This window comes from Diabrotica undecimpunctata, chromosome 8, assembly GCF_040954645.1.
Source record: "Diabrotica undecimpunctata isolate CICGRU chromosome 8, icDiaUnde3, whole genome shotgun sequence".
NCBI classification, from domain to species: domain Eukaryota; kingdom Metazoa; phylum Arthropoda; class Insecta; order Coleoptera; family Chrysomelidae; genus Diabrotica; species Diabrotica undecimpunctata.
The window spans coordinates 58,652,915-58,679,945 of record NC_092810.1 but is presented as its reverse complement, the minus strand read 5'-3'; the positions used below and the strand labels follow the sequence as shown (position 1 = coordinate 58,679,945).

At 32.8% G+C, this 27,031-nt stretch overlaps 1 protein-coding gene across 2 annotated transcripts in view; it reads left to right on the top strand.

Moving 5' to 3' along the window:
• The window catches only part of LOC140447598 (C-type lectin mosGCTL-7-like), a 54,199-nt gene extending 28,656 nt beyond the window's left edge, over positions 1-25,543 (top strand). For both annotated transcript variants that reach the window (XM_072540346.1, XM_072540347.1), the window contains 2 exons: positions 2,430-2,538; positions 25,198-25,543. In XM_072540346.1, coding sequence (XP_072396447.1) covers positions 2,430-2,538; positions 25,198-25,466 — 378 coding nt within the window. In that variant the 3' untranslated portion in view covers positions 25,467-25,543. The remainder of the gene's footprint in view (positions 1-2,429; positions 2,539-25,197) is intronic.
• Positions 25,544-27,031: the final 1,488 nt, after the last annotated feature.

Sequence of the window (27,031 nt, the reverse complement as noted above, 5' to 3'; positions counted from 1 at the left end):
TGGTCTATATATGGGTCGGCTTCAGTTCTGAAGCTCTTATGTTAATTTCTCTTGCATAGTGCAAATAAATATATTGCTCATAAGTTATGGTCTCCAGTTCAGTGTACTGCAATATAACTAGGGGTACTAGTTTTTTTGACTCAGGACAGTGCACCAGTGAAAAATTCTGTCAGGGTCTCTTCACTTCACCATTTTTAACTCGTTTTGGAGTGAGATTATACTTATCTGAAACTCGTTAGAGAGACCCTTATAAAGTCTTGACATTTCTGCAGTCTCTTCTATCTCCACAATCATTAAACCAAGTAGTCTCGGAATTAAGTCATGCAGTTTTGATTAACTCTCCTCAAAAGACCTTCTTCACGATTATCTCTTGGCTTTTCTCAGTTCCTTATTACATTAAGTCAGAGCTTTGCGATAATTACACCACTCGCCTGATCTTTTTGGCGAAGAGAAATTTTCGTCCGACTGCTGTTATTTAATTTACAAGGTAATTATTCCATTTGGTTATCTACTGATTGGTTTCCTACTGAAATTTTTCACTATCTTCGGACAATTCTCTTCAAACGCACACATACCAGCCTTGTTAAATTATTCAGCAGCCATGTATATATCCAATGTACGCCTCATCGTCCGTTTAACCCTGCCTGAACAACATTCCAGGTCTTTTCGACATACTTTATAGTCTACTTTACCAAGATTACAAGTTCTCCATCAAATATATTGTAGAAAAGATAGCATAAATGAAGTGGAATTAAGCAATACAGGTTTGATGCAAATAGAAGTAGATGTAGACCTTCAAAACGATGTAGAGATAACATTAAGAGAGTCACAACAAACTAGTATAATACAGCACAGTATCGGCAGTAGTAAAAATGACTGAGAGTTCTTATGTCCAGCAGTCGATACTACCGGCTGCGTGATGATGATAATGACGACAAGTTTCCTTGATATGCCAATTACTTATTATTTTAAAACAGTTGTATCGATGGGCTAAACAAGACATCTCATCTGACACATGTCATTTTTTAACAGTTTTCGCCACGCTAATCGTGGTCATTGTTATATCAATTACCTTCTTCTAGATGCAGTATGTCTAAATCATATTCCATAACAAACTGTAGTATCTAGTAGTAATGACACCTCTTTCATTGGTGTTTGTACTGCCTCAGGTCATAGTGCGCATTCACATCATAGCCGATGATCAGTTGCAGTCCATTTATCCTACAATCTTCCATTAGTTCTTAACTCTCCATTGGTGGTGGTTGAGAGGGATAATTGTATATGGAGACTGTGCTAATTCCAAAGAATTCATCGTTCCTGCAACTGGGATCTTTATTTACAGTCGTTAAATGACCAAAAATTACCGTCTAACAACCCTCTGACTATTGTAAGGATACATCCCGTCCTTGGGACTTTTGTAGATTAGCTATACGAATATAAACTCTCGACCATTACCCGATAGACCTTTTATTAGACTAGGTATATCCCGGGTTTTTGTATCAAAGCTGCATCAATCTTTCTTAAGTTCAACCGTAGCTCCCTTATTGTGCTTCGCTTGCAGATCGCCTTCCCTTGATATATCGTTCATTATTCCTGACATGTTTTCACTCATGAAATGTATTTTCGTCTTTTAGTCAAAGATTTTGTCGTTAGAGACTTTATCTTCTATAAAATAATACAAGCAGATAATTATAAAAATAGCTTAACAGACTATATTGTGATGTTATTTTATTTATAGTCTTCTAACAAATATTTTAATTTATTTACAGTCTTTTATACTAACACTAAAAACACAATTAATTTATTTACTTCAAATATATATTTATTAGACTAACTCTTTACAATTTAATTTCTCTCATATAAATATGTTTGTCCTCTTATTCTGGAATTCTATCAAAGTCTCTCAACGGACCATCGATCCGTTCGACACGTTTCTAAGTCCCATCGAGACGTCAGAGCGCCGTTACTTGGTAATCTCAAACACCAACCGTATCGTTCGCATAGCTTGATTGGAACAGTGTGGAATTATCTAGACTAGACAGGTAATTTCTTCGAACGTTCTGGAATTCTGTCGAAGTCTCTCAACGGACCATCGACCCGTTCAACACGTTTCTAAGCCCCATCGAGACGTCAGAGCACCGTTACTTGGTAATCTAAAACACCAGCTGTATCGTTCGCATAGCTTGATTGAAACAGTGTGGAATTATCTAGACTAGACAGGTACTGTCTTCGAACGTTTGGTGACGTCAATACATCACCGTTAGAATGGGGATCAGTAGCGAAGCTCGTGAGCTGACATAATAATGTGTAATTTAGGTATAGTAAATCAGATATTTCGCCAGTAAATTTCAAACCATCAGTAAGCGCAATGCTCATATGCAACAATAATTAGTATAACAATAAAAACACTTTTAATTCTTATATTTCAGGGAAACTATTTTAAAGCTACACAATTTTGTCGACAACAAGGCATGCAATTGTTAAGTATTAATAGCCATATAGAAAACCAACGAATTGGACAATTTATACTTGATACAGGTAAGGCATTTTTTTTAATTAGGTCTAGTTTATTAAAAGCTTAAGAAATAATAAAATACGAGTAGATGTTTTAGATTTTATAATTTTAACTCTCATGTGTGATCTATAATACTTCTCAATAAACATGTCGAATTATAAAACCAAAGGAATATTATATCATTTAGGTAGGATACAATTATTATAACATTAAATTTTTACTCTAGAATAAAAGTTTAACATTATAATTTTACTTAAGAGTAAATTTTTAACATTAAATTTTTACTCTGTGTGTTACAATTTAATTCTCTGATTCGGAGTTAGTCCAGCTGCTGCCATTTGTCATATCTAGCAGCCAATTTTTTTTTTAATTTTTACTTCGTTTAAACGCAGATTTTACGTCAAAATGACGTTAATTACCAGTGGTGGACCGAGAGTAGGTTGATTCGAATTAAAAAATCAAAATTAAATAAATCTATTTTACAAAATGAAACAAAATGGAACTTATAGAAAGAAGTTATTTTGAATAAAATGGATTGTTTTCTTAATAACGAAAATAAGTAAGTATGGGTTAAAGATATCCATTTTATTTTAAATCTAGGTTATATTATTATGATAAACAGTAAGACAAGTAATATTTGGTGAAATCCTCATTTTTGTTAATACAACTTTGCAATCTTCTGTTTATAGATAGCACTAATCTCCTCATGTTATATTGCACAAGCACCTCCCATGCCTATTGAATTGTTTCCCATAGTTTAATTCTATTCCGTGGCCTAAGGTCTGTACTCCGAGAAGGCCACGGAAAATATTTTTATAAGTTTCCTTCAATCATTCTGAAACAATTCTACTCGTATGCACAGGACAATAGTCATGTTGGAAGATGAAGTTGTTATTGGAGAATCTTTGGATCATTGATGAGAATATTATGTTGTCAAGAATATGTTTGTAACATAATCCTGTTAAATTTTCTTCTATATGATAAAAAACACCTGGGCCCTCAGTACTTATCCATCCCCATACCGATGACCGAGAATCCTCCACTATTTCTAAAATGTTGAGTATACAGTTCATCAAATCTATGATTTTGTGGCATATAAACTCTTATTCAACCATTGCTATATGATTGAAATACTTTTTCATCGGGAAATGCAACGTTAGACCAAACTTTATTTACACGGTTTATAAATTTATTACAAAATGCAACTTGTTCCTTCTTGTGATCGTTAAACAAAAAAGGTTTCCTTGCAACTGCACAATTGATCAATTCCCTTGCGTTAGTCCTTCTACGTGCAATGCGAATGATGTCCGAAAATGCTGTCTTTTCGCTAGCTTTACGAGCTGTGGCAAAAGGAGCCTCTCTCAGATAATCTACTAATACCTCCTCTTATTGCGATCTGAGGAGATCTTCTGCCCTCTTGAACCACCCAACCGTATTACAGAGTGAAAATGATTCAATCCTTGTTTGATTTTCCATATGCAAAATCATATCACGTTCAAATCTACAACAACTTGCCTTAGTGACCAACCCTCTTTGAGTTTGGCAAATGCTCTTGCAATATCAGTCTGTAGGAAATAAAACTCTATTTGTTCTATGTCTCAATATATAAACAAAGTGAATATTTCAATACTTGAAATACAATACAACTATAAGAGTAAAAATTTAAATTTTTTTAACATATCTATATATTTATAACATATTTTTTTAACATATATATATTTCTATATACTATAATATTTATCTATGAACATATCACTATATTATTTATCTATGAACATATCTAGATAAATGACATTTTTGTTTGATTTTTATTTAGGAGTTATGGTAACCGCAATATTTTATAGAGTGAATTCCCATTGTACAATTTCTAGTGAATAAGTTAAAATAAACAATTATTATGACAGTATTATCCATATTATAAAGTGAATATGTATATTATATATATATATATATATATATATATATATATATATATATATATATATTACGAACCTCTATAACGAACACGGTTATTACGAGGTTTCGCTTATAACGAGATACATTAGATGTCCCGTGAAATTTCTATTGAACTATAACCCTCTATAGCGAGGCAAATTTGATTATAACGAGAGAAAAAAATCTAAATTGATTAAAAACTTTGAAAATTCTGATGATACTATCGCATGCTTAAATCCCGTAGACAGCACACATACCCATGAACGTGTGCTAGAAACCATCCACAAAGAGCGAGAATTGATCAACACTATCAAAATGACAAAAGTCCAATACTTCGGTCGTATAAGGAGGGGTCCTAAATATTGCTTACTCGGGTCGATCATTTAGGGTAAAATAGAAGGAAAAGCCTTTCAGGGCTATTCAGGCAAAAGCCTTTAAGTTTTTCTTAGAAAACACCCGATCTTTACCCACAAAGTGCGCATAGTACGCCGTCATAAAATGATTGTAAGGTTGGTTTACTGGGAAATTCCGATTTTATTTAATTTTATTCCATTTAGTAGGTATAATTTGGGTGATTTTTTTAACACCCTACTGGTAAGAGAACATTTACACCTCTAACCATCGTTTTAAGATTCTCTAACGGAAATTTAAATATGATTTAAATCAGATCCTGTTTTGTTCCTCAAATAATTAGTATTGACTACCAGCTGAGCGTATGGCTAATTACTACTGCAAATTCCTTTTAAGTCGATAAACGGACGATGTATGAACGGACTTAACACCCGTTGATTTAGCTAAGGGGAAAGAAAACCAGTAAAATTAGTCAAATTAGAAAAACTAGGTAGTAAACCAAGCTCATCCATTTGCAAATACTGGTGTAGACTACACCGGACCAATCAAAATAAGAGCAACCAAAGGAAGAGAGTACAAGAGCTATAAAGGATATATAGCAGTATTTGTATGCCTAGCCACAAAAGCTGTACATCTCGAAGTAGTAAGCGATATGACAACGGATGCATTTGTAGCTGCATTTAAGAGATTTACTTCAAGAAGGGGACAGTGCAGTCATATATACAGTGACAATGGAACAAACTTTGTAGGAGGAGCAAACCTGTTATTCCAAAATAGTGAGAAAGTGAAGTCATCATTAACAGACACTTTAACAACATTAGGAACACATTGGCACTTCACACCAGTGTATGGGCCACATTTTGGAGGTTTATGGGAAGGTGCTGTTAAAATTATGAAATATCACTTGAAGAGAGTAATTGGGGATAGTTCGTTAACATATGAAGAGCTAAGCACAGTGCTAGCTCAAATAGAGGCATGCATGAATTCCCGGCCTTTATGCGCTGATACGGAAGATACTGAGAACAGAATAATAATATCCCCAGGATACTTCCTAATTGGGAGAGAACTAATTTCACTAAATAGGAAGGAAGATTTGAGTACATACACGAATATGCCACAAAGGTGGAGGCAGTTAGAAAAAGTAAAAAGAGATTTTTGGAACAGTTGGAGACATGACTACTTGTCAAATCTACAACAGCGATATAAGTGGCAAAAACCCGTTACAAACTTAGAAAAAGAAGAAGTGGTGATAATAAAGGAGGATGACACCCCGCCGGGGAAATGACCACATCCCGGAAACACACATTTCCCACAAATGAAACACATCCCGGAGCTGAAGGTTTGACAAGAGTCGCAACAGTTCAAAAAGCGAACGGAAAAGTAACTACTCATCCTATACACAAGTTCATACCAATAATACAAGAGCCCACCTCACGAAAGACAAATAGAGCACGTAGTATGTGAAGAAAATTTATGTTTTGCATCCTATTTTTAGTATTTTTGAAGCCATCAAATGCAGATTTTTACAAAATTTATACCCTATCCCCCGGATTATATTCAGAGCATCTAAGCGATGTATATATAGATCTAGGGATATTTAGAATAAAAACCCATCTAGAAAAGAAAAAAAATTTAGATGGTAAACGAACGATAGATTCAATGGTAAAAACGCTGGAAGATATGTGTAAGACAAGCAATATAATAAATTGTGATTCACTGTCGAGCCAGCTAAAAGAGGAACAAGAACGAGCAAAAATGATAAGTCGAGCATTAGATCTGGAAGTTAAAAGAAGGCCGAAGAGGAGTCTTCTAGGAACAGTCCTCACATCAATATTTGGGGTAAATGATGAAGTATACAGGGACATAGATTCCTTGGATGAAAATCAGAAGGATCCAATAAAAAATTCAAAACATTAGACGAAGCTGATGTTACAAACAATAGCCTCGATTAACTCTACAGAAGAAAGAATAAACGAACATTTAAATAGGTTCCGAGAAGCACTGATAAAGGGAACTAAGGAAATGTCTAAGGGCCTAAGTGATGTCTCATATAGAGCTGACACGTTAGAGAAAGAGTACATATGACTTAAAGTGGAAACGACTTATAACCGTGCCATGAAATATGCAAAAGAATATTCGAACACATACGAAAAAATATTAAATCTTGATTACAATCATGGACACTTCATAGATAATATAAAACCCGGACAAATAGAGTCAATCATTTCAAATGCTACAAGGTTCCTTCCACAAGGAGTAGATATAAGAAGGCAGCCAATAATAGATATGGTCGTACAAAATGAAGAAGGAGACATCGTCATTATTGGTTATTTCCTAATAATTGATAAAACCCTAGATACACTAGATACAACCTACTGAGAGTCACAGCTCTTCCGTTGTCGGTGAGAGGTAGTGTTGTGCGTTCGTTGTTGCTCCCAAGGAATCTACTTTCAGTAGATTACAATAACTTACATTATTTTGAAGTGACATATGAAGATAAAGGAAGGTGTATAGAATTAAACAAAGGAGAGTTAGCATGTTCACCAATGGGAATCATTATTATGGATACTCAGCCAAACTCTTAAATGAATTATATGATAGAACTACCAACGCCACTTGCAATATAATAGAATACACAATAAAGAAAGTCAGTTGGTTAAAAATGAGCACACCGAACCTCTGGCTAGTCATTCCACCATACGCTATAAATTTAGCTATAATGTGCGATGTGATGATATTCAGATCTGCCGTAAACAAAGTCAGAGTGGCCATGTTGATTGCCAACGTTCGGAATGGACAAGGCACATGAAGAAGTCCGATGTTTCTCGATCTGAACATATAATCAATCAAACAAGTTTTATAAAACTGTCACCAAAATGCGTTGCTCAGACTCGAAACATAACATTACTCACATCCAGTAATGGATTGGAAACAGCAATTGGAAGTTATTTAAAGACTTCCGTCAGTCCCATTAAAGAGCTTATGCAGAGGCCAATCACAAAGCAGAACAACATTCCCAGAAATAATATAGATATTTGGGGAGATGAGTTGCCAAATATTGTACTTGAAGCAGAGCAGTTTGACCAAGATATATCCGAACAAACGTGGAAAACCATTGCTGACCATCAGTGGATTCCTCATTTAACCACGGGACTAGTTACTATATCCATTGTTATGTTGATTGTCATTATATGGAAGGTAATCAGATATATTCGAAACTCCAAGAGAGCCAGAAAACACGGTATCACAACAAAATTTAAGTAAAACTTTAAATAAAGCCCCTCCTAGATCAGCTTCACTTAATGAGCTTAGATTTGAATTAGATAGTCTAGCTGAATTATAAATTCTAAATATTCAAGGTATAGGTAGCACTGCTCGGGTGAGATAATAATTCAAAAACCGAGTGAATTAGTGATATGTATTTAGATATTTTCTATTGGTCGTCTGCTTCTTTTATATAGTGAAAAATATGTTCAATCACAAATTAATCCCTTAATTTGTAATCTCACATTATTCTTAACTTCTTAATATTTTATAGTTTCACCGTGTATAATTGAAACATTGTGAAAACATATCGTGTAATATTTTAATAATTAGTTCATTTACCTACAAAGTAATTGCCGAATAATATATTTTCCAATCGAACTTCCTAAGTGTTGCAATTACGGCCTAGATTAAATTGCATTGTAAGCTCATAGTTCAAAGTTTATTAGTATGATAGAAGCAATAACCTCTGTGCTGAGGTATACATTATTTGTGAGATTATAAATTGGGATTTGAGCTCATTCGAGCGCAGTCTATTGTAGAAAGTGACCTAACCATCATCTTTAGTATAATTATTAGTAGCTGTCAATAAAACCATAATTTTTACTCCTCAACTTCAACGTTTTATTGTATTTACCATTGTCGATCGAGAAGAAGCGGACAAAGGGGCATTACAAAGGATTCGATCCTCATAACTACATTCGAATCTGTCCATGCCGAAAAACTCTAGCCTGGTTTATTCCTGGATCATAACCTATCTCCAGCTTCTTTACACCAATGGAAAATTATTCTGCAAAGTATGTAGTAAAATGGTGAGTTTTAACATTACTTTCTTCCTTTAAAGTTTAAACAGTTTTTAAAAGTACGTGTTATTGTCATAGATAACATCTTAGCGAAAATTTTCCATCACACAACACGTCGGGACAACGACAAAAGTCTCTCGTTGAACTTGCGTCTAAGAGTGCTAAAGTATTTGGCCCACTTTGCTTTATGGATGTAAAACCTGAGGAATAGAAGTCAAAAATCTTAAATGATTAGAAGCGTTGAAGTTGTGGTGATACTGTCGAATCCTTAAAATCCCGAGGACAGCACACATATCAAATGAATATGTTCAAGAAACCATGTGCAAAGAGCGAGAATAGATCAACACTATCAAAATGACAAAGGCCCAATATTTCGGTCATATAATGAGAAGACCTAAATATCGCTTACTCTGGCTACCTTCAGGGCAAAATAGAAGGAAAACATTAGACACTGGCTGCATAAAATTAGACAATGGACAGGTCGAACGGTCGAAGAAAGATTTCATGTAGCTGCCGACCGAGAAACATTCAACGGCTTGTTAACATAAGGATCACCAAAGCCTGAAATCAAGCATGGCGTACAAAAGAAGATATTATTTAAAATCAATAGTTTTATGGCAAGTAATTTTCATATCGAAAAACTATCAAGCTCGGCCGCTCTCAAGTACATTATCTAATATAATATGATATTGTTATGTATAAATAATTTCTTATAAATGCAGACCAATAACTCGAATCAATAACACTTTAAAAATAAGTGACATTGGTATATACAATTATTAAAATAGAAATTTATCTCTGATAACATACTGTTTTCGTAAATACTAATACACAATTATATTTAAGTTTGTAATACAATTAACAGTCGTTTAAGAAGTTAAGTATATTTAAATGCATTCATTTTTTTCGAATCCTGAGAAACCTAACAAATATTTTTGAAAAATTTAAACGCAGAATGAAAGTTTACATTATTACCGAGGGCCGAAAGTCCCTAAGAATAGACAAAAATTTTTTTTTGAATGAGATATTTGAAATTAAAAATCACACTAAATTTTCTCTTTTTTTTTTTCAACCCTGTAACTTGTTAAAATAAACATTATAGAAGTTTTCAGGGACTTTCGGCTCTCGGTAATAATGTATTCTTTCATTCTGCGTTTAAATTTTTCAAAAATATTTATTAGTTTTCTCAGGATTCGAAAAAAAAGAATGCATTTAAAAAGCATTGGCCCGAAATTTTGCGCCTACGCTCTTAATTGATAAACAAATTCACAAAACCACCAAAACTGTCATTCGTACCAAAATGCATGTAATAATGTGCAATCAACAAGAATATGCTTCAGAGAAAGGTCATTATAGTATGTAAAATCCATAATCTTTCTTCTTCTTCTTATAATTCTTTTTGTGTAGATTAGACACTGTCTGTTTTTAAATGTACCTCCATTAAGTTGTCGTTCTTCTGTTAGACCGTAGAATATGTTCTCTGGTAGTCAGTATGCTTATCGGCCACTGTAGACTCAGGCCGCACCTTCATCTGCTTGGATTGGTGGATGGACCACGGTGCCGTATTTAGAATGAGGAAAAGTAAACCTCCTCATATGTCCTTTGAAAGTTCCTGGCTACTGCCCTGACAGAAGTGGCACATCTTGAGTTCGGCCTTTGAGCAAGCTAGCCAAATTAGGGAGTTATACTTAAACAGACTAAAAAATTAGACGCTCGGAACGACAGGAAGCGATCAGATTCGGAGCACCTGCTGATTATAGCAGATATGGGAGCCCGGAGTACCGTGGGTCGCAGAAACGTTGAAGACTATGTCCTTTATGGCCTAGTCCATATGAAAGGGGTGATACAATGGACCCGTCGTAGGAGGTCTACTAAGTGTCTGAAAGAACGCACAAATGGGGGCTGTCCCGATCTACTATAACCAAGTTGTCGTTCCATCTATCTTTCTATTAACAAATGTTTCTCGCCGCCTTTACTCCTATATTTGTTGTCATTTGGCTAATATGATCGTTCCATTCTAATCTTCTTCTTCTTACCCAGTCGTTGACGTTCTTCACTTTGCATCCCCGTCGTATATCTGTACTTCTAGCTCTGTACCATAGTAACTTACCGTCGATTTTTTATCTCTAGTGTTTCTGGCATTCTTTTGTTCTGTCTGTGTCGGGTCGTATTTCTGCTGAGTATGTGATTATTAGTCTGATGACTGTTTTGTAAATTCTACCTTTCATTTCTTACCCGATATTTTTATGTATCTATATTGTTTGATTCAGGCATCATGTGGCTCTGTTTGCTCTATTCACTTGATTTTTCACTTCCGTTTCGAGCTTTCCGTATCTAAATAGTGGGATGTCTAGATATTAAAACTACATGAATTGTTCTATTAGTTGATCCTTCCGCTACAATTTACATCTTAGTAAATTTACTGATATAACCATGCATATTGTTAAATATTCTGGCGTTTATATGAAATTGGTGCAGCTTAAAGAGGGCTCAAGGAATCCTCCTGTCTTATCCCTTGCTAGCTTCAATTGGGTCAGTTAGTTCTTCCTCTGCTTTTACTTTTTTTGTGTTGTTCTGGTGACTAGTCAATATTGTCACCAGGATGGTTCCTTTCTTATTGGTTCCTTATTATCATTATTTAAAAATTCATTTCTGCTCGATGTTGTTCGGTCATTATACTGCTTATACAATTTTCTTTTTTCTTCAAACTTATTTCGTTCATTATCATAATCAATGCTTTCTGGTGACAACAGTTTTTCTTGATTGGAATCTTTGTTTTTTATCCTTCACTTTGCAACAGCTGAGACGGTAATTAACCTTTTCTTGATACTGGCCTGTTTCCGTATTCGAAAACTGCAATGTTCAAATCTTTTCTTAACATATTTTTCGATGTTTGCACCACGGTTTCGGCCAGCTTATTTGACATTTCAGCCGATCGAAATAAATAGATTGGCAATGTCGCAGAACTACGTCCAACGATGAATTACTCAATCCGAATGGGCCTTTAGGTTATAATCCAGCATATATTTCTAAATCAATTCATAGTATAATTAAGAATCAACAAGTGCATAGATTTCAATTCCATATTTATTAGGTTCATTCGGTATGTATTTTACAAAACCGAATTCTTCGGGTTTCTCATCAATCGTTACATTTTATACCAAATTGTAGGAACTCTGTGAACTGTTTACCGATATTTTTAAAATGTCTCGAATTGCTGTAATTTTATCTATTTTTCTTCTTTCACTCTTTGATCCGATTGTCAAGTTGCATAGAACGCATAATGAATAAAAATCTTTTGATGTTCATGACCAGTCGAAATTTTGCCATCCTCGTCGGTTCCCCACATGTCTTCCAAACTTTGTCTGTTACCTCTGTAAACACCAGTTAAATATAAGATACCTATAAATGTTTTCAACTCAATAATATCAGTGGGTTTGTATCTCTATCGTATTTGAAGAGTGATTTAATACTTTCAGTATATTGGTTGAACTGTTGTAAAATTATACCCATTATTTCGTCATCCATAATGTAACTTCAATATTCTAAAGGAGTTATTGCCATTCTTGCAGCACTTAATATTGTTCTAAAGCTATTTATAACAATAACATTTGCCATGAAAAAGAAAATATAATATTACAGTAGCTTTCCTGAATGTTTTAATCTCAAAGATGGATACTGGATATGAGACTCAGATGTATAGAAAACAAACACACACCAACAGATATCTAAGTTACAAATCAAATCACAACATTAATATCAAAAGAAAATCATTAACTCCTTATACGATAGAGCCAAAATTACTTGTTCTTACGAAAATTCTTTCTTAGAGGAAAAATATTTGTTAAAATCTGTTTTATTAAAAAATGATAATCCTTTGTCGTTTATAGATAAGGAATGTTAATGGAATGAAACAAAACGGGATCCTACAGTATTCACAAGAAATAATACGATGAAAATAACAATACCATACATAAAAGGATTATTGAAAAAACAAAACGATATTACATGAATTCAACAGTTTTAACTCAAAACATCAAACACATTGAGATATATTTTATCTAAAACTAAACCTAACAATGATCAAGAAAGAACAAAGAATATATTTATAAAATACCTTGTAAATACGAACATTTTTATTTAGATGAAAAATCAGGACCATTAAATGTTAGAATAAGTAAACATCAATCTTATATCAAAAATGGAGAATTTGATAGATCTCAAGTATGTAAACACGCATGGAAAAATGAACATAAGGTTCAAGGGAAAGATTCAAGTATAGTCCTGAACGAATCTATCTATCTATAGCCCAAAATCTATTCATGTGTTGAATATAGGCCTCTCCCATTTGTCTCCATTTGTCTCTGTCTTCTGTTTGTCTTTTCCACATTGGACCTGCGCTTTGCTCAATGTCATCTTTCCATCTCATTTGCGGTCGACCTTTTGACCTTTTTGCAGTATATGATCTCCAGCGGCCAATTTCTTTATTCCATCTTCCATCCTGACATCTTTCGTTATGCCCAGCCCATTTCCATTTTAATTTCAATGATGTTCGACAGCGTCTGTTGTTTCGGTTTTGCATTTTATCCACTCGTTCCCCTTTTTTGATCTCTCAACGATATTCCCAACATTTGTCTTTCCATAGCTTTTTGAGTTTTTTTTATACTATCTAAGTTGCTCTTGGTACACGTCCACGTCTGGGCACCATATGTCAGAAGAGGTAGGACGCATGCATTAAATACCTTCGTTCTTAATTTTAAAGGTATTTTTTGGTTTTTGATAGTATATGAGAGTTTTCCGAATGCAGCCCCACCCCATTCTTATTCTTCTGGTTATTTCTTTAGTCTGGTTACTTTTGTCTGCTCTGATAACTTGTCCTAAGTAAATATATTCTTGGACGTGTTCTATGTTTGTTCCACCTATGGTAATTACTGATCTGTCTTCTGTATTAGTCATTATTTTAGTTTTCTTTAGACTCATTTTTAGTCCTTTCTCAAGAGATGTTTTTTCTAGGTCTGAAATCATTATTCGTAGTTTTTCCATAGTTGTTGCTATCAGGAGTACATCATCGGCGAATCTTAGATGATTTAAATATTTCCCGTTTATACAAATCCCTTTATTGTCCCAGTCTATAGATTTAAAAATATCTTTCAAGTCTTCCAGAGTAAATAGTTTGGGTGAGATTGTATCCCCTTGTCTGACACCTCTACAAATTCTAATTAATGGAGAATTCTTATAGTGGCGTTTTGGTATATATTGTGGATTAACATTCTGTACCGTGAATCTATTCGGCAATTAACTAGCGCTTCTTTTACTGCCCATAGTTCTATGCTGTCAAACGCTTTTTCATAGTCAACAAACGCTAGGTATATTAGAAGGTTGTATTCATTGGTCTTTTCTATCAATATTTTAAGGGTGTGAAGGTGGTCGGTTGTGCTTTTCCCCTTTTCTAAATCGGGGTTCAACTGGTTGGTATGCATCAAATTTGTTGTTTAGTCTAGTTGTGATCACCTTAGTGAAAGTTTTATAGATTTGTGACAAGAGAGATATTGGTCTATAGTTAGCTAATTTTGATCTATTTCCTTTCTTTGTATTTGCCTTGTTCCACTCGTGCGGTATTTGTCCTTCAAACAAACATTTATTGAAAAGTATCTTTAGGTAGTCTTTTTTTTCCCTTCCTTCTTTTAACATTTCAATTAGAATTTCATCGTCTCCCGGACCCCCATTTCTTCTCATATCTCTAATTGCTTTTTCTATTTTTAATGAACGAAACAGATAGTAAAAAGAAAAAATTAAAGAAATGTCTCTAATTAAGTTAAACGAAACCAAACTCAGTAGCATGCAGTAGGATCTGGTTACCCAAATTAAATGAGGAAATCAATAGAAAGAAGATAGAGTATGTTTCAACTGTAGTGGCGGAAATTTCTAGGAACAGTAAAGGCGCACCAAACAAAGTAGTGGCTTTCCAAAAAATACTTATGATTTAAATCAAATTGTTAAAGATAGGTACACACAATTTATTAAACAATGGTATTAGATTATATTTTTGGCAATATTGTACTACATTTTAATACATATTATTATATCACGTACATATATTGTCTGTATGTGAAACCATAGATACGTATTACAGATTACAGTATTAATAAATATTAATTACAAATATTGTTTTAACTTTAAAACATTTATTATTTATATTATTACTCACTTAAACGTCACAAAGTTAAATAGAAGAATATACGAAATGATTGTAATAAAGTAGAAAAATAATACATACATACAGGACAATTTGGAAAATTTATATTCACATAGGCTACATAGGTACATCGTAATGTTAAATTATATTATTCACTTTCATAATCAGATGCACTGTCGTCGTCACTAGAATTATTTAAATAAATCCTTAATTCTTCAGTAATTATATCTATGCGACGTTCACTTTGCAAATACTTATCTTCAATATTGACAATATGTTCACACAATTTCTTCCAGTTATCTACAGTTACTCTAGCAAATTCCTCTTCCACCAACACTTTTACGTCTTCTAAATTAAAATAAACGTTTTGTTTTGCAACTTCATTTTTTATTTGCGCTCAAACCATTTCTATAGGGTTCAAGTCTGGATGATATGGCGGCAGTTGTAAAGAAACATGTCCACATTCTTGCAGCACTTTGTCAAATTTGTATTGAATATGATCTTGTTTGTGTCGTTTGATGATTTCATACAATTGCGGTTTTAACATTGACATTACAAAAGGTAAATTTTTTTTGTCAACCAAGATATCATATCCATTTTTTTTTAGAATTACTGGTGGGTGCTTTATTAATTTGTACATTATGATATGACGCATTATCAGTAACAACAACAGATCCATTCTGTTAACTGTTCTTTCATCCATTTTTTCATAATTTTCTGAATTCATATCATCATGATAATCTCCTGCCTTAGCTCCTGACTTAAAAATCAAAAGGGCATTCTGTATGAAACCCATCTCCACACACAATATACGATAACCAACCTGCTTCCTTTTGAAATGTTTTGAACAATCCTTTGCCACCGTCATCTGTCCAGCTATTTGGCGCAGTGTGTCCTGCATGTACATAGGTTTCATCAACGTATACAATTGACTTACCTTCGCTTCTGTAATATTTAATTTTGTCCAAATATTTAATGCGTAGAGCACGAATATCATTCCGTTCAATTAATAAACGTCGATTATCTTTTGTTTCCTTCCATTTAAATCCCAAATCTTTCACAATTCTGTAGAGGGAACTCACACTTCCAATCCACTCGTACACCTCTTCAAGCCTTTTCTGCAAAAGCTTTAATGATACACGACAACGTTCAGTCTCATAAAAACGGTGAATGGTATTTCTAATGAACTGTTTATCATACTTCCTTAAGTCTGTCACGGTTGCTTTCCTTTTAGGAAGTGTTGTAGCTGGAAATTTTAGTGTATTGTTTGACTCTGCGTTTGTTAACATACTCGCTTGTTGAATGATCCTTTCTACTGTACGTAAAGATACCCCAGTAGCTTCACTCACACGTTGTTTAATACTAGTTCGATTTTCTTCAGGAAATAGTATTTGCATATATTTAAATACATTGTAAATGATTCCTTTGGATTCTGGTGTCAATCTGATCTATTTACTCGTACTACACTTAACCATCTCCTTTCTACAAATTGGTTCTAATACGCATGGGAGCACCTTTCTTGTTGAGGCTCAGCAATATAATGAGACTAAATTACGAACTCGTTTGAAATTCAGTGACTAGGAATTCTCGCAAATAATTCTTATCAGTTCTTTGTATGTTCTTAACGTGTCGTTAAGGAGTCATTAATAGTGACTTTATAATTACGGTTTTAAGGTAACTGATACGAAATTAGAAATTAACTTTTACCAAACTGTATAGAGTATAAATTATTAAAGATGGGAATCTTATTGGGGATTCCAGGTATGGCCTTGACAAAACAAGAAAAAGTAGTTACGTAATATAAAAATTTGGAAGTTCCAGGAACTTTTTTATGGTCATTTAATTTTATAATCAAGTTAATCTTCCAAAACCAGAATTTTATTAATAACATAACTAGTTCATTTTTGAATTTAAAAACCAGTTTAGCTTCCAATACACAACAAATTATTTTTTGACGAGATTTTTTGACGATTATAGATGAGATTTTATAATTAGCTGTAGATAAGAAAATATCAAAATGGGTAGGTACTTAACATGAAATTTTGATTTACATCAGTTTCTCAATGAGACACGAAGACGTCGGATTAACCATGCACGTGTGTCACTCGAAAAATGGCAAACAGTCGTAATAATGTTTACGTTATCCTTGATTAATAAATATATTAATTACTATTTCAGTATAATACAAAGAGAACAGGTATATTTTAGAATAAGCGTGCTGAAAAAACCGAGGTCTAGTGATTACTTTTGAAACTACCAAGTTGGATAACAAATCGAAAAAGGACAAAGAAAAGAATAACGATAGCTAAAGTGCAATTTAAATATTACTGCTAATCCAACAAAATAATACAGAAGATTCTTTCTGTAAAATAAAGAAATATTGAACATCTCTTTAAACAAATTTACTATTTTACATGGGAAATCATTGCAAATCGTTAACAAAAATCATAATTTGGTAACGATTTCCGAAGTGGAAATCGAAACGTCAAATAAATTTTATTTCCAACTTAAATTATTGTGGCTAATTTCCCAAGTAGAATAGTAAACTGCATAAGAGGCCACAAAGAAATAGCTTCAGAACAGTATCTTTAAAAAAAGTTTTAGAAATTGCTTATATTTTTTCCTGTTCTTTTCAAAAATTTTAAGAAATATTTTTATATTACTTTTAGCCGACCTATAAACTGTTATAATAATAAGTTGTAGCCTAGAAATCTCGATCACGCAAAATTCACTCGTTTGCTTCAAATTGAAAGCTTCTAAAGCCATTGAATGAAAATTTACATATTTATTGGTAAATATTGCTACATCGCCGTGAATTTTTTGAGTGAGTTCTAGAAAAGGATGATGCAGCTACGTAGCCATCAAAATTAATGGTTAACATATTGATTACAGATTATGTTGTTGGAACCATGTAATTTTTCACTTTTACTGCACTGTGCTACATTTACAGCCACTTTTTTTTACATAATTTCGTAGATGAATATTAGTGAAACTTGTCGAAAGTTTGAATGATAAAAATAGATCAATTATTTCATTCTTTTTGAGCTTATTTAGCTCCGCCTCTAAAATCACTACTTCTCCGTAGACCATCATCTTTTCTTTATATGATCATTTTAGCATTGTATACATCATATTGAAATATAAAAATAAAATAAATTGTTTAATTATTTACTTTTTCCTCTATACCGTCCGTATTCTGACAGTATACTTACAAAATAACGTTACAATAGTTCAATGCCTCAAATATCTGGATCGGAACTCGAATCTGTATCTTCTAGATCATCTTCGCTATCACTATCAGCGCCATCGTCGTCGTCATCATCATCATCCAAGTTAAATATCACTTTCTCCGTAACTAAGTCCGCTGCCGGTGCGATTTTTATAAAAAACTGTTCTGCCTGTTTGGCATTTTCACATCGTGATATCCATTCATCCTCTGAAAATGTATCAAAAAATTGATCACATAAAACCTCCACATCTTTTAAGTTAAAACTTACATTCCGTTGTGCAACATAGTTTTTCATGGATGCCCAAACTAACTCAATGGGGTTTAACTCGAGATGGTAAGGTGGTAGTCTTAATACTGAATGTCTATTTTCCTCTAGAAGTTTATCTATTTCATATGATTTATGACGAGGTTAATAAAATTTTGCTGAATTGTATAGCTCGGCTCTTAACATTACATCTGTAAATGGTATATTTCTCTTTCTCAGCCACTCTTTTATTTCATCTTTTTTTGATGGAGTCGTTATTTTTTTTTTCACTTTGAACATTGTGGCATGGGGCATTATCAATCACTAATACACTTTGTGGCGGTAAGTTCGGAATCAACATTTCCACTAGCCACTTTTTATAATTTTGAAAGTTCATTTGACTATGGTAATCACCAGTTTTTAAATTTGATTTAAATTTTAAGTAGGAATTTTTTATGAACCCCACTTCTCCTTTTGCATGAATTATTATTAACCTCTGGCCTTTAGAGATAGGCTTACGCAAACCATCGTGAGAATTATCATTCCAACTTTTATTGAATGTGTGATAAGAGTGGATGTATGTTTCGTCCATGTATACTATAGGACGATTTTCGTTTCTGTACCTCTTAATACTTCGCAAAAAACTATCCTTTTTTATTGGATGTCAGGTTTTTCCATTAGCAATTTTTTCTTTGTTTGGGTTTTTTGCCAACGGAAACCAATTTTATGTAATACATTTTTCGTATAAACTTTCATACGATTCTTTGTAATTAATTTCATTGACAAATTTCCTGTGTATGCCTCTCAACGTAGGAACTTTTTTTTCGTAGACGTGAAAATTTATTACAAATCACCGAAGAATTTCCTTATCCATATTATCCAACTTAGTTTTGGTCGCACTTTTTTGTCTTTTAATATTAGATGTATGGAACGAATCACTTTCACCATCTTCAACTGATCTCGTTTCCTTTTAAATGTGCTTTACAGAACCAACACTAACACCAGTTGCGCGCGAAACACGTTCTTGAATTTTCGTTAGTTCTATTATCGGATGTTTATCCTCCGCTTCTCGTTTCATAAAATATATCACATTTGCTATAATTTCACGAGATTGACCACTCAAAACTTGTAACGGATTAATAAGTCCTACACCAGTGATATGCGTCTGATCTGTTTGCTTCTGCTAACAAAATGGAACTGAGTATACGCGGGCTACTGACGGTTCCTCCCCTCCAAATTTATATTCTCGTTAAAACTCAGAGACATTGGTATTCTTGACGAGCTGTACATAAGTCAAAATGCAAGATTAGCGAATCGAAAGTTGTTTAGTTACTCATTGACAGTAGGCAATCGTTGATGACTTTATAAAATGAACAACATAAATTTAATTATGATTTATGCCAGGCGATGATTTGTGCAAACATACCTTTGGTAAAACTGGAAAATCCCATTTTTAAAAGTTTTTTGAAAACATATTCCAAGAAAAGCGTTAGAAAAAATTACGTACCTCAAATCTACAACTATACCATCAAAAATAAAGAAGATAGTGGAAAGTCGATACATTTATTTTAGTGTAGATGAAAATACAGGTTCTTGTGAACATTACATTAAAAATTTATTAGTAGGATCTATGCGTGAAGATGAACCTAGTGAATCTTCTTAAATAGCTTGTCGACAGACATGCATTAGACAAAACCAACCGTCTAAGTATTATAAGATTTGTTAATGATGGTTTTGTAAATTTTTTTGCTACCCCTAACATAGTTAAAGCTGGTCAACATTTTAAATTAATTAATGCAAATTTAGTTCACGTAACTTGTTTAGTGTATGGATGGAACAGAGCAGCTAAACATATTAGATGTGAATTTCCTGATGTAAATGTACTAATAAGTAGCTTAAAAAAAGTATTTGTCATAAGTCTTTTACGGGTCCAGTTGTACAGAAACAAATTAGCGAATGTACCTTTACCTCGCGAACCAGTATTGACTAGGTGGAGCACTTGGTTGGAAGCTGAAATTTTTTATGCTGAACATTTCGTCGCCATTAGTGAATTATTTTTAGAATTTAACACCCAAGACAGTGTTGCTATAATAAAGGCATAAAATATTATTAAAACAGCTTCATTGGCAAATCAGCTAACTTTTATTAAGACGTATTATAGTTTTATAGTAAAAACCAAATATAACTTAGAAAGGCGAAATATGTCTTTAACAGAATCCATCGAAATGGTTACAAACTTTCAAGCAAACATTTCAAAAGTTCCCAGTGAAATGGGTAATTCAGTTAAAAATAAATTATTATTCGTTCTAGAAAAATATATCGGCTTTAAAACTTTGGAGGACATTTATGAAATTTTTAATAAAAATTTTGAAATTGATTTTGGTGTAGAATTTTTGGCTTACAAGTTAGGCCCCAATTACCTTTGTTAATTTTGAAAGGAGTTTTTCAAGTTATAAAAATATTTTGTCAGATCAAAGAAAATGTTTTCTCATAAATAATTTGGAAAAACACATTGTAGTTAATTATAATCGAAGATATATGTAGTCATATTGTTATTTTATTCTAAATGGGTACATACTTCACTATTGATATCAGTTTTTGTAAAAAAGGTGAATAAATTGCGTATGTATAAAAAATAATGTTTTTATTTTAAAGATAGTATCTATAAAAAGTACTACAATAGACCAGCAAATATATGATTTCTCGAAATGCGCATATTTTTAATTTTTGTGCATATGTTGCGCATATTTCATCAAAATTGATCGAATATAAATTCGCTCGCTAGAATGTACTATCTTCCAATAAAGTCATCCCAGGAACGTAACTCAAAAATACTGACAGTATCTTTTTAAAGTCATCTACTTTAAAATGCATAATATATGTCTGAATTGTCAATATGAATGAGTCAGATAAAATTAAATTACAAGGCCTACATTTTTTTTATGAAAACGTGTTTTAAGTTTAATAGGTGTCCTACAGTAATCTATACTTATTTCTTTCTGCACTTTCTGTACTTCTGTACTACTTCTGTACTACTATCTGTACTTTTTTCCAGCACGTTAGGTGTTCAAGAAAAGTGTGTTTAAAATTTTTCATTACCGTAAATACTGAGAAAATATTTATTGAAATTTTATTTAATACAAAATTACACTGCAAAATTGAGTTGTTCTTAAAAAAAGAATTCAGTATATCCTACGTTAGACAATACTTGGTTTTTTGAAGAAAACCGTTCTCTTTTTCCATGGAAACTGCGTTTTGTGGTCTTTTTTTTATGGATTTTTGTGATCGAATTTCTCTTCAAGGTCCAGTAGTAATCAGCCATCATTTTAATATCCCATCTACCTTGGTAACGTCTCTCGATCTTCTTTATATCTTGATGAAACTTCACTTCCTACTTCTCCCCGACAGCTCCAAGATTTTCGGGAAAATAGTCAACGTGGGTAGTCCAGAAAATGAAGTTTGACGCTCATATTTTATCCCAGTTTTTTAATAATTTTCAACCATGTTGGCTACAATTTCTTTATAATTTGAAGACTTCTTGTTTCCAAGAAAACCATCTATGACTTCTACGAAAGAACTCCATGCTTCAGATTCATCCTGGGTCCTTGTATTCTGGAACAATCTGTCCGATTTTAAGGTTCGAATTTGAGTGCCTACAAAAATTTCTTTTTTAAGTTTAGCTTCAGAAAGTATAGGAAATTTGTCGCATATGTCGCGTAAATATTTAAAGTAGTTACCTTGTTTATCTAAAGCTTTGACAAACTGCTTCATTATTTCTAACTTTATGTGAATAGGAGGCAAAAGAACTAATTTTCGATCAACACACGAATCACGACAAACAAAATAACATCATTCTGTCTCTGGTTTCCATACATAATATAGCTTCGCCTATTTTTAAAAAAATTTTAAAGTGTTTGTCCTTGTGTAGTGTAGTGTGATGTTTAATTTTATGTTTATAACATTTTATTCTTGTTGGATAGGCCGCAATTGACGAAATGCCCCTGAAGATGCTTTAGGGAGCGGAAGTACTTGGGCAAGATTAAATTAATAAAACTGTGCTCGATATCTGCCTTTTATTTGATCAAAGTTCATTTATTCGAGCATTCAACCTTATATCAAAAAACTAAATTGTTAAGTATATTGTAGTACGTGTGCTTTTCGCACAACGTCAATATTTTAGCTTATTTTACGTTGGGTTTGACTATTAAGAAATTTTTCCACATCGCATGGACTATCGTAAAATTTAGTTACCTGCTATTGTTAGAATAGTAGGCTAGGGATTATTCAGCTGGTCATAGACGTCCTTTAAGGGAATTACATTATTTGTTCGGTTTATTAGATATTTAAAACATTTTCAAATCATATTATATTTATATAAATCTGTTTATTTTAGTAACCTTATTTATGATTATTTTTGTCGTTATGATAATGACCCATTTAATAACAAGAAATAAAAAAAAACTCTTAAAATAAATAGGTATTTAGTTAATGGTCTTTTCATAGTTTAGATAGAAAAAGTCGATTAGCGAAAGATGGTTTCCGATAAATGTGAACGCTATTTTAAATAGTATAAATTTCGATTTTGTCTGAAAAACCAATGATTAATAAAATGGTTATTTATTACTTAACGAAAAGAGTGTTATCCTCAATGTCTACAATTATTTTAAGCAACACAATCCTTCCAATACTGTTGATAGTATAGTTGAAATTTCGTCTAAAGTAATGGGATAATCAAAATCAACTGTATATAAGATTTTAAAAGAGGAAAAATCAGCTGGTATAACCCCACCCAAACCGAGGACAGGAAGACCAAAAGTCGAAAGTGAATATAGATGAATTTTTCAAAAATGTAATTTGTAGAATGGTCCACTCATTTTTTTTAACAAACAAATACCAACTTTGGATAAAGTTCTACAAGCCATTACCGATGATCCCGATTTACCCACAATAAGTAGAGACAAACTTTGGAAAGTTTTGCATGAGTTAAAACCTTAAGTATGAAAAAGTTGGCAGACAGTCAATGCTTATCGATTCCGAAGAAATTGTGTGTTGGAGACGAGACTACCTTAGAAAAATAAAAAAAAATAAGGACAGAAAATAAGAACATTTATTATTTCGACGAAACGTGGGTTAATAAAGGGCATACTGTAGGGAGAGTTTGGAAAGACAAAACTATAAAAACATGTCGACAAGCATTTCTGGAAGGATATTCAACTGGTTTCAAGGAACCAACAGGTAAAGGTCGACGATTAATTGTTACCAATATAGGTAGTATGCATGGATTTCTTAAGAAGGGTTTACTTTTGTTTGAATCAAAAAAGACCTATGATTATCACGAAGAGATGAACGGAGACGTGTTTGAAGAATATTTCGAACAGATGATTGAATTCATACCAAAAAATTCAGTTATTGTGATGGACAATGCAAGTTACCACTCTAGATTAGTTGAACGTTTACCAGCTACTCAATGGAGGAAAGCTTAAATTGCAATGTGGTTAACTTCTAAGAATTTAATCTTTGACAATACAATGAATTATTAGAGCTTGATAAAATTAATAAACAAAATTATAAATAATATGTCATTGAGGAGATAGCCAGAAACGAGGAATTGAAATACTTCGCCTACCACTGTATCATTTCGAGCTAAATCGGATTGAATTAGTATGGGCCGAAGTTAAAGGTAACGTTGCTCGAAATAGTATAACTTTTAAATTGTCAGATGTTACTATTCTTTTTCATAAATCAATACCCGAAGTAACGACTAAACATTGGCAAAAATGTATTAATTACGTTATGGATATTAAGAAAAATATATGGGAGCTTGATCATATAAAAGATAGCAGTATAGAACCTATAATAATTGATAAAATGGGGTACCTAGGTATTAGAATAAAATGATTTATCCTAATACCTAGGAAAATTATGGAAACGGTCTAATATCTCGAGAAATGCATTTCTAAATGGCAAACCAGAAAACAGGTGTTTATTATTTTTCAAAAATGTATCGAATAACATCAAATACGACCTTCCATCCCCAACCACTAGGGGTGTGGCGAGAAGCAAGTTTAAAATCCTAAATAAAAAATTCCATTTAATTGCTTTCAGATTCTATGTGAAAAAGTAAACAAGTATTATTTGAATTTTTTAAATTACGCTATAGGGGGTTGCTATTCAATTGGGGTTTCTATTTAGGATTTCAAAGTTGCCCCTGCCCCATCCCTAAGGGCTATTGGGGTCGTGTAGTCGTGTTAGATGTTATTCGAGAAATTTTTGAAAAATATTAAAAACCTGTCGTGTTTTTATGTTTACAGCGCCATCTATCACCAATTCAAGAACATGTCTCGAATAAAAGTTACTTATCTTTACATAAGAAATCCGAATCTGCAATAAAAAGAGAGATGCTATTTAAGATTTTAAAGTTGCACCCCGCTTCACCCCCAGGGGGAGGATCTAGGGGTTGCTCTTAGTGTCATATTATACATTCTGAAAAATATTGAAAATATTTTCACACGTTTTCGATCCAATGTAAATTTCGCGAAATATTCGATGGTTCCGCTTCTTTTGGCACACCCAGTATATTTACGAGGTTAATAAAACTAATTGGAATTAAATTTCTATTTTTTTTTTAATAAATTTACTATATATTTTTTATTATTTTAGGTGTTTTAACAGGATTATACTGGACGTCAGGTACAAAACTGGTTGGAGAGGATCAATGGGTTTGGTTATCAACAGGCCAACGTATATCATACACAAATTGGGGTGCTGGTGAACCTTCCGGTAAAACTCCTGATAAAATGGTGGATGAAAACTGTTTGATCTTTGATTACTATAAAGGAAACAACGCTTGGAACGATATGAGTTGCGATTCCGATCAGTATTTTATTTGTGAATCTGTATCAGAATGTGATAAAGTTCAACATAGTTAATATAATCGTCAATATTTTATGTAATTAATTGTTCAATTTATAACAAATTAGATACAATAAAGTCAGCCAATTTGAAACTATTGTTTTATATTTGTGAGTCTGCGACTGGGGTATTCTCTCTACTTGTTCCTTTTATATTTTGTAACAATTTTTATCAGCCTACCACGTTGGGTGCCAGTTTTAACAATATATAATTGCTTATAGGGGGTTGAAAGGGGGATCTGAACAATTATTGGGCTCGAGATGGGGTAAGCTAATAAATTGAAAAATTTGCGAACTGCTACTCGTATATTGATTGGAGAACTAAGTCGTGGATAAAGGTTTCTTTATTTTTGGGACTGGAGAAACTAACTACAAAAAAAGAAATCAAAAAAATACTTACAGAGATTTCCTGGACAACAATACACAAGAAGATTTCTAAACTTTTTAAAATGGACGCCGTTTAAAAAAGCTTTTAAGGGTGAAAGTCTTTTTAAAAGAAATAATTTTTAAACTCTTGGTTTAAAGAGAAACATCACATATTTATTATTTCACATAATTAACAAACCTTACATTGAGTTTAACATTTTAACAAAACAGAATTTAAAATTTTGGTTATGTACCAATTGACAGAAAAGGATAATACTGACTGTCATATGTCGAAATGAAATATCAAACTTTTATGAATTATTAATTAATTATCAAGGTTAACTTTATTTAAAAGAAAACTAAAACATGACAGTTAGCTGATCCATAAAACTTATGTATATTTATTTATAATTTTTTTAATTTGTTGTGAAAGCAAATCTTAGTATATTAACGAAGAATGTTTGAACTTTAGTTTATCCTGATGATAACAATATGTATTCTTCAAAACTCAACTGCTTAATTTTCACTTGAAACCATGTAGGCCTCACTTAGCCCTCAGACACATTTTTCATCAAATCCCGTGACACGGAATACAGCAACAAATCGGTGATTATCTCGCTTCACCTTTTTTTCTAACCAAAACTCATAAAATTAAAATGAAAATTTTCCGATTTTTAAAACTCTCTGGCGACAACCATATTTTTTCGTTCAGAACCCGATCTGTTCCGACTACTATACTTCCCACTCTTAAATTCCCAATATTACAAAATTCTTCATGACTTCAACAATGAAACCGACTGCTTTCCCGGCCGGTTCATCAAAGAGTATTATCATTCTCCCAAAATCATTCTCTTGTCAGCATACATTTTTCCACCAATCTAAGTGGAAATATTCATATTTATTTGACGCGCAAATATCTAGGCGGAATCAAGATCAAACAAAATAGCAATTAAAATTATTATAAACAGACTCAAAAATGCTTATATTATCAATCTTAGCGACGCAAAAATACTGAGAATAATTTTCGGTATTTTATTAGATACGGGGTGAAATGAAAATGCTACAATTTTGAGTTATAGATTTGTAGATATAGTCCATCCTTACCTAGTCTGTCCTACACGGAGCCTCGCAGCTTACACTTACAGTCTCAAATAGACACGGCATCTAAGGGTTTGTTCTCACTGAGACATATACGCTAATAGCAGTACAATTTATAT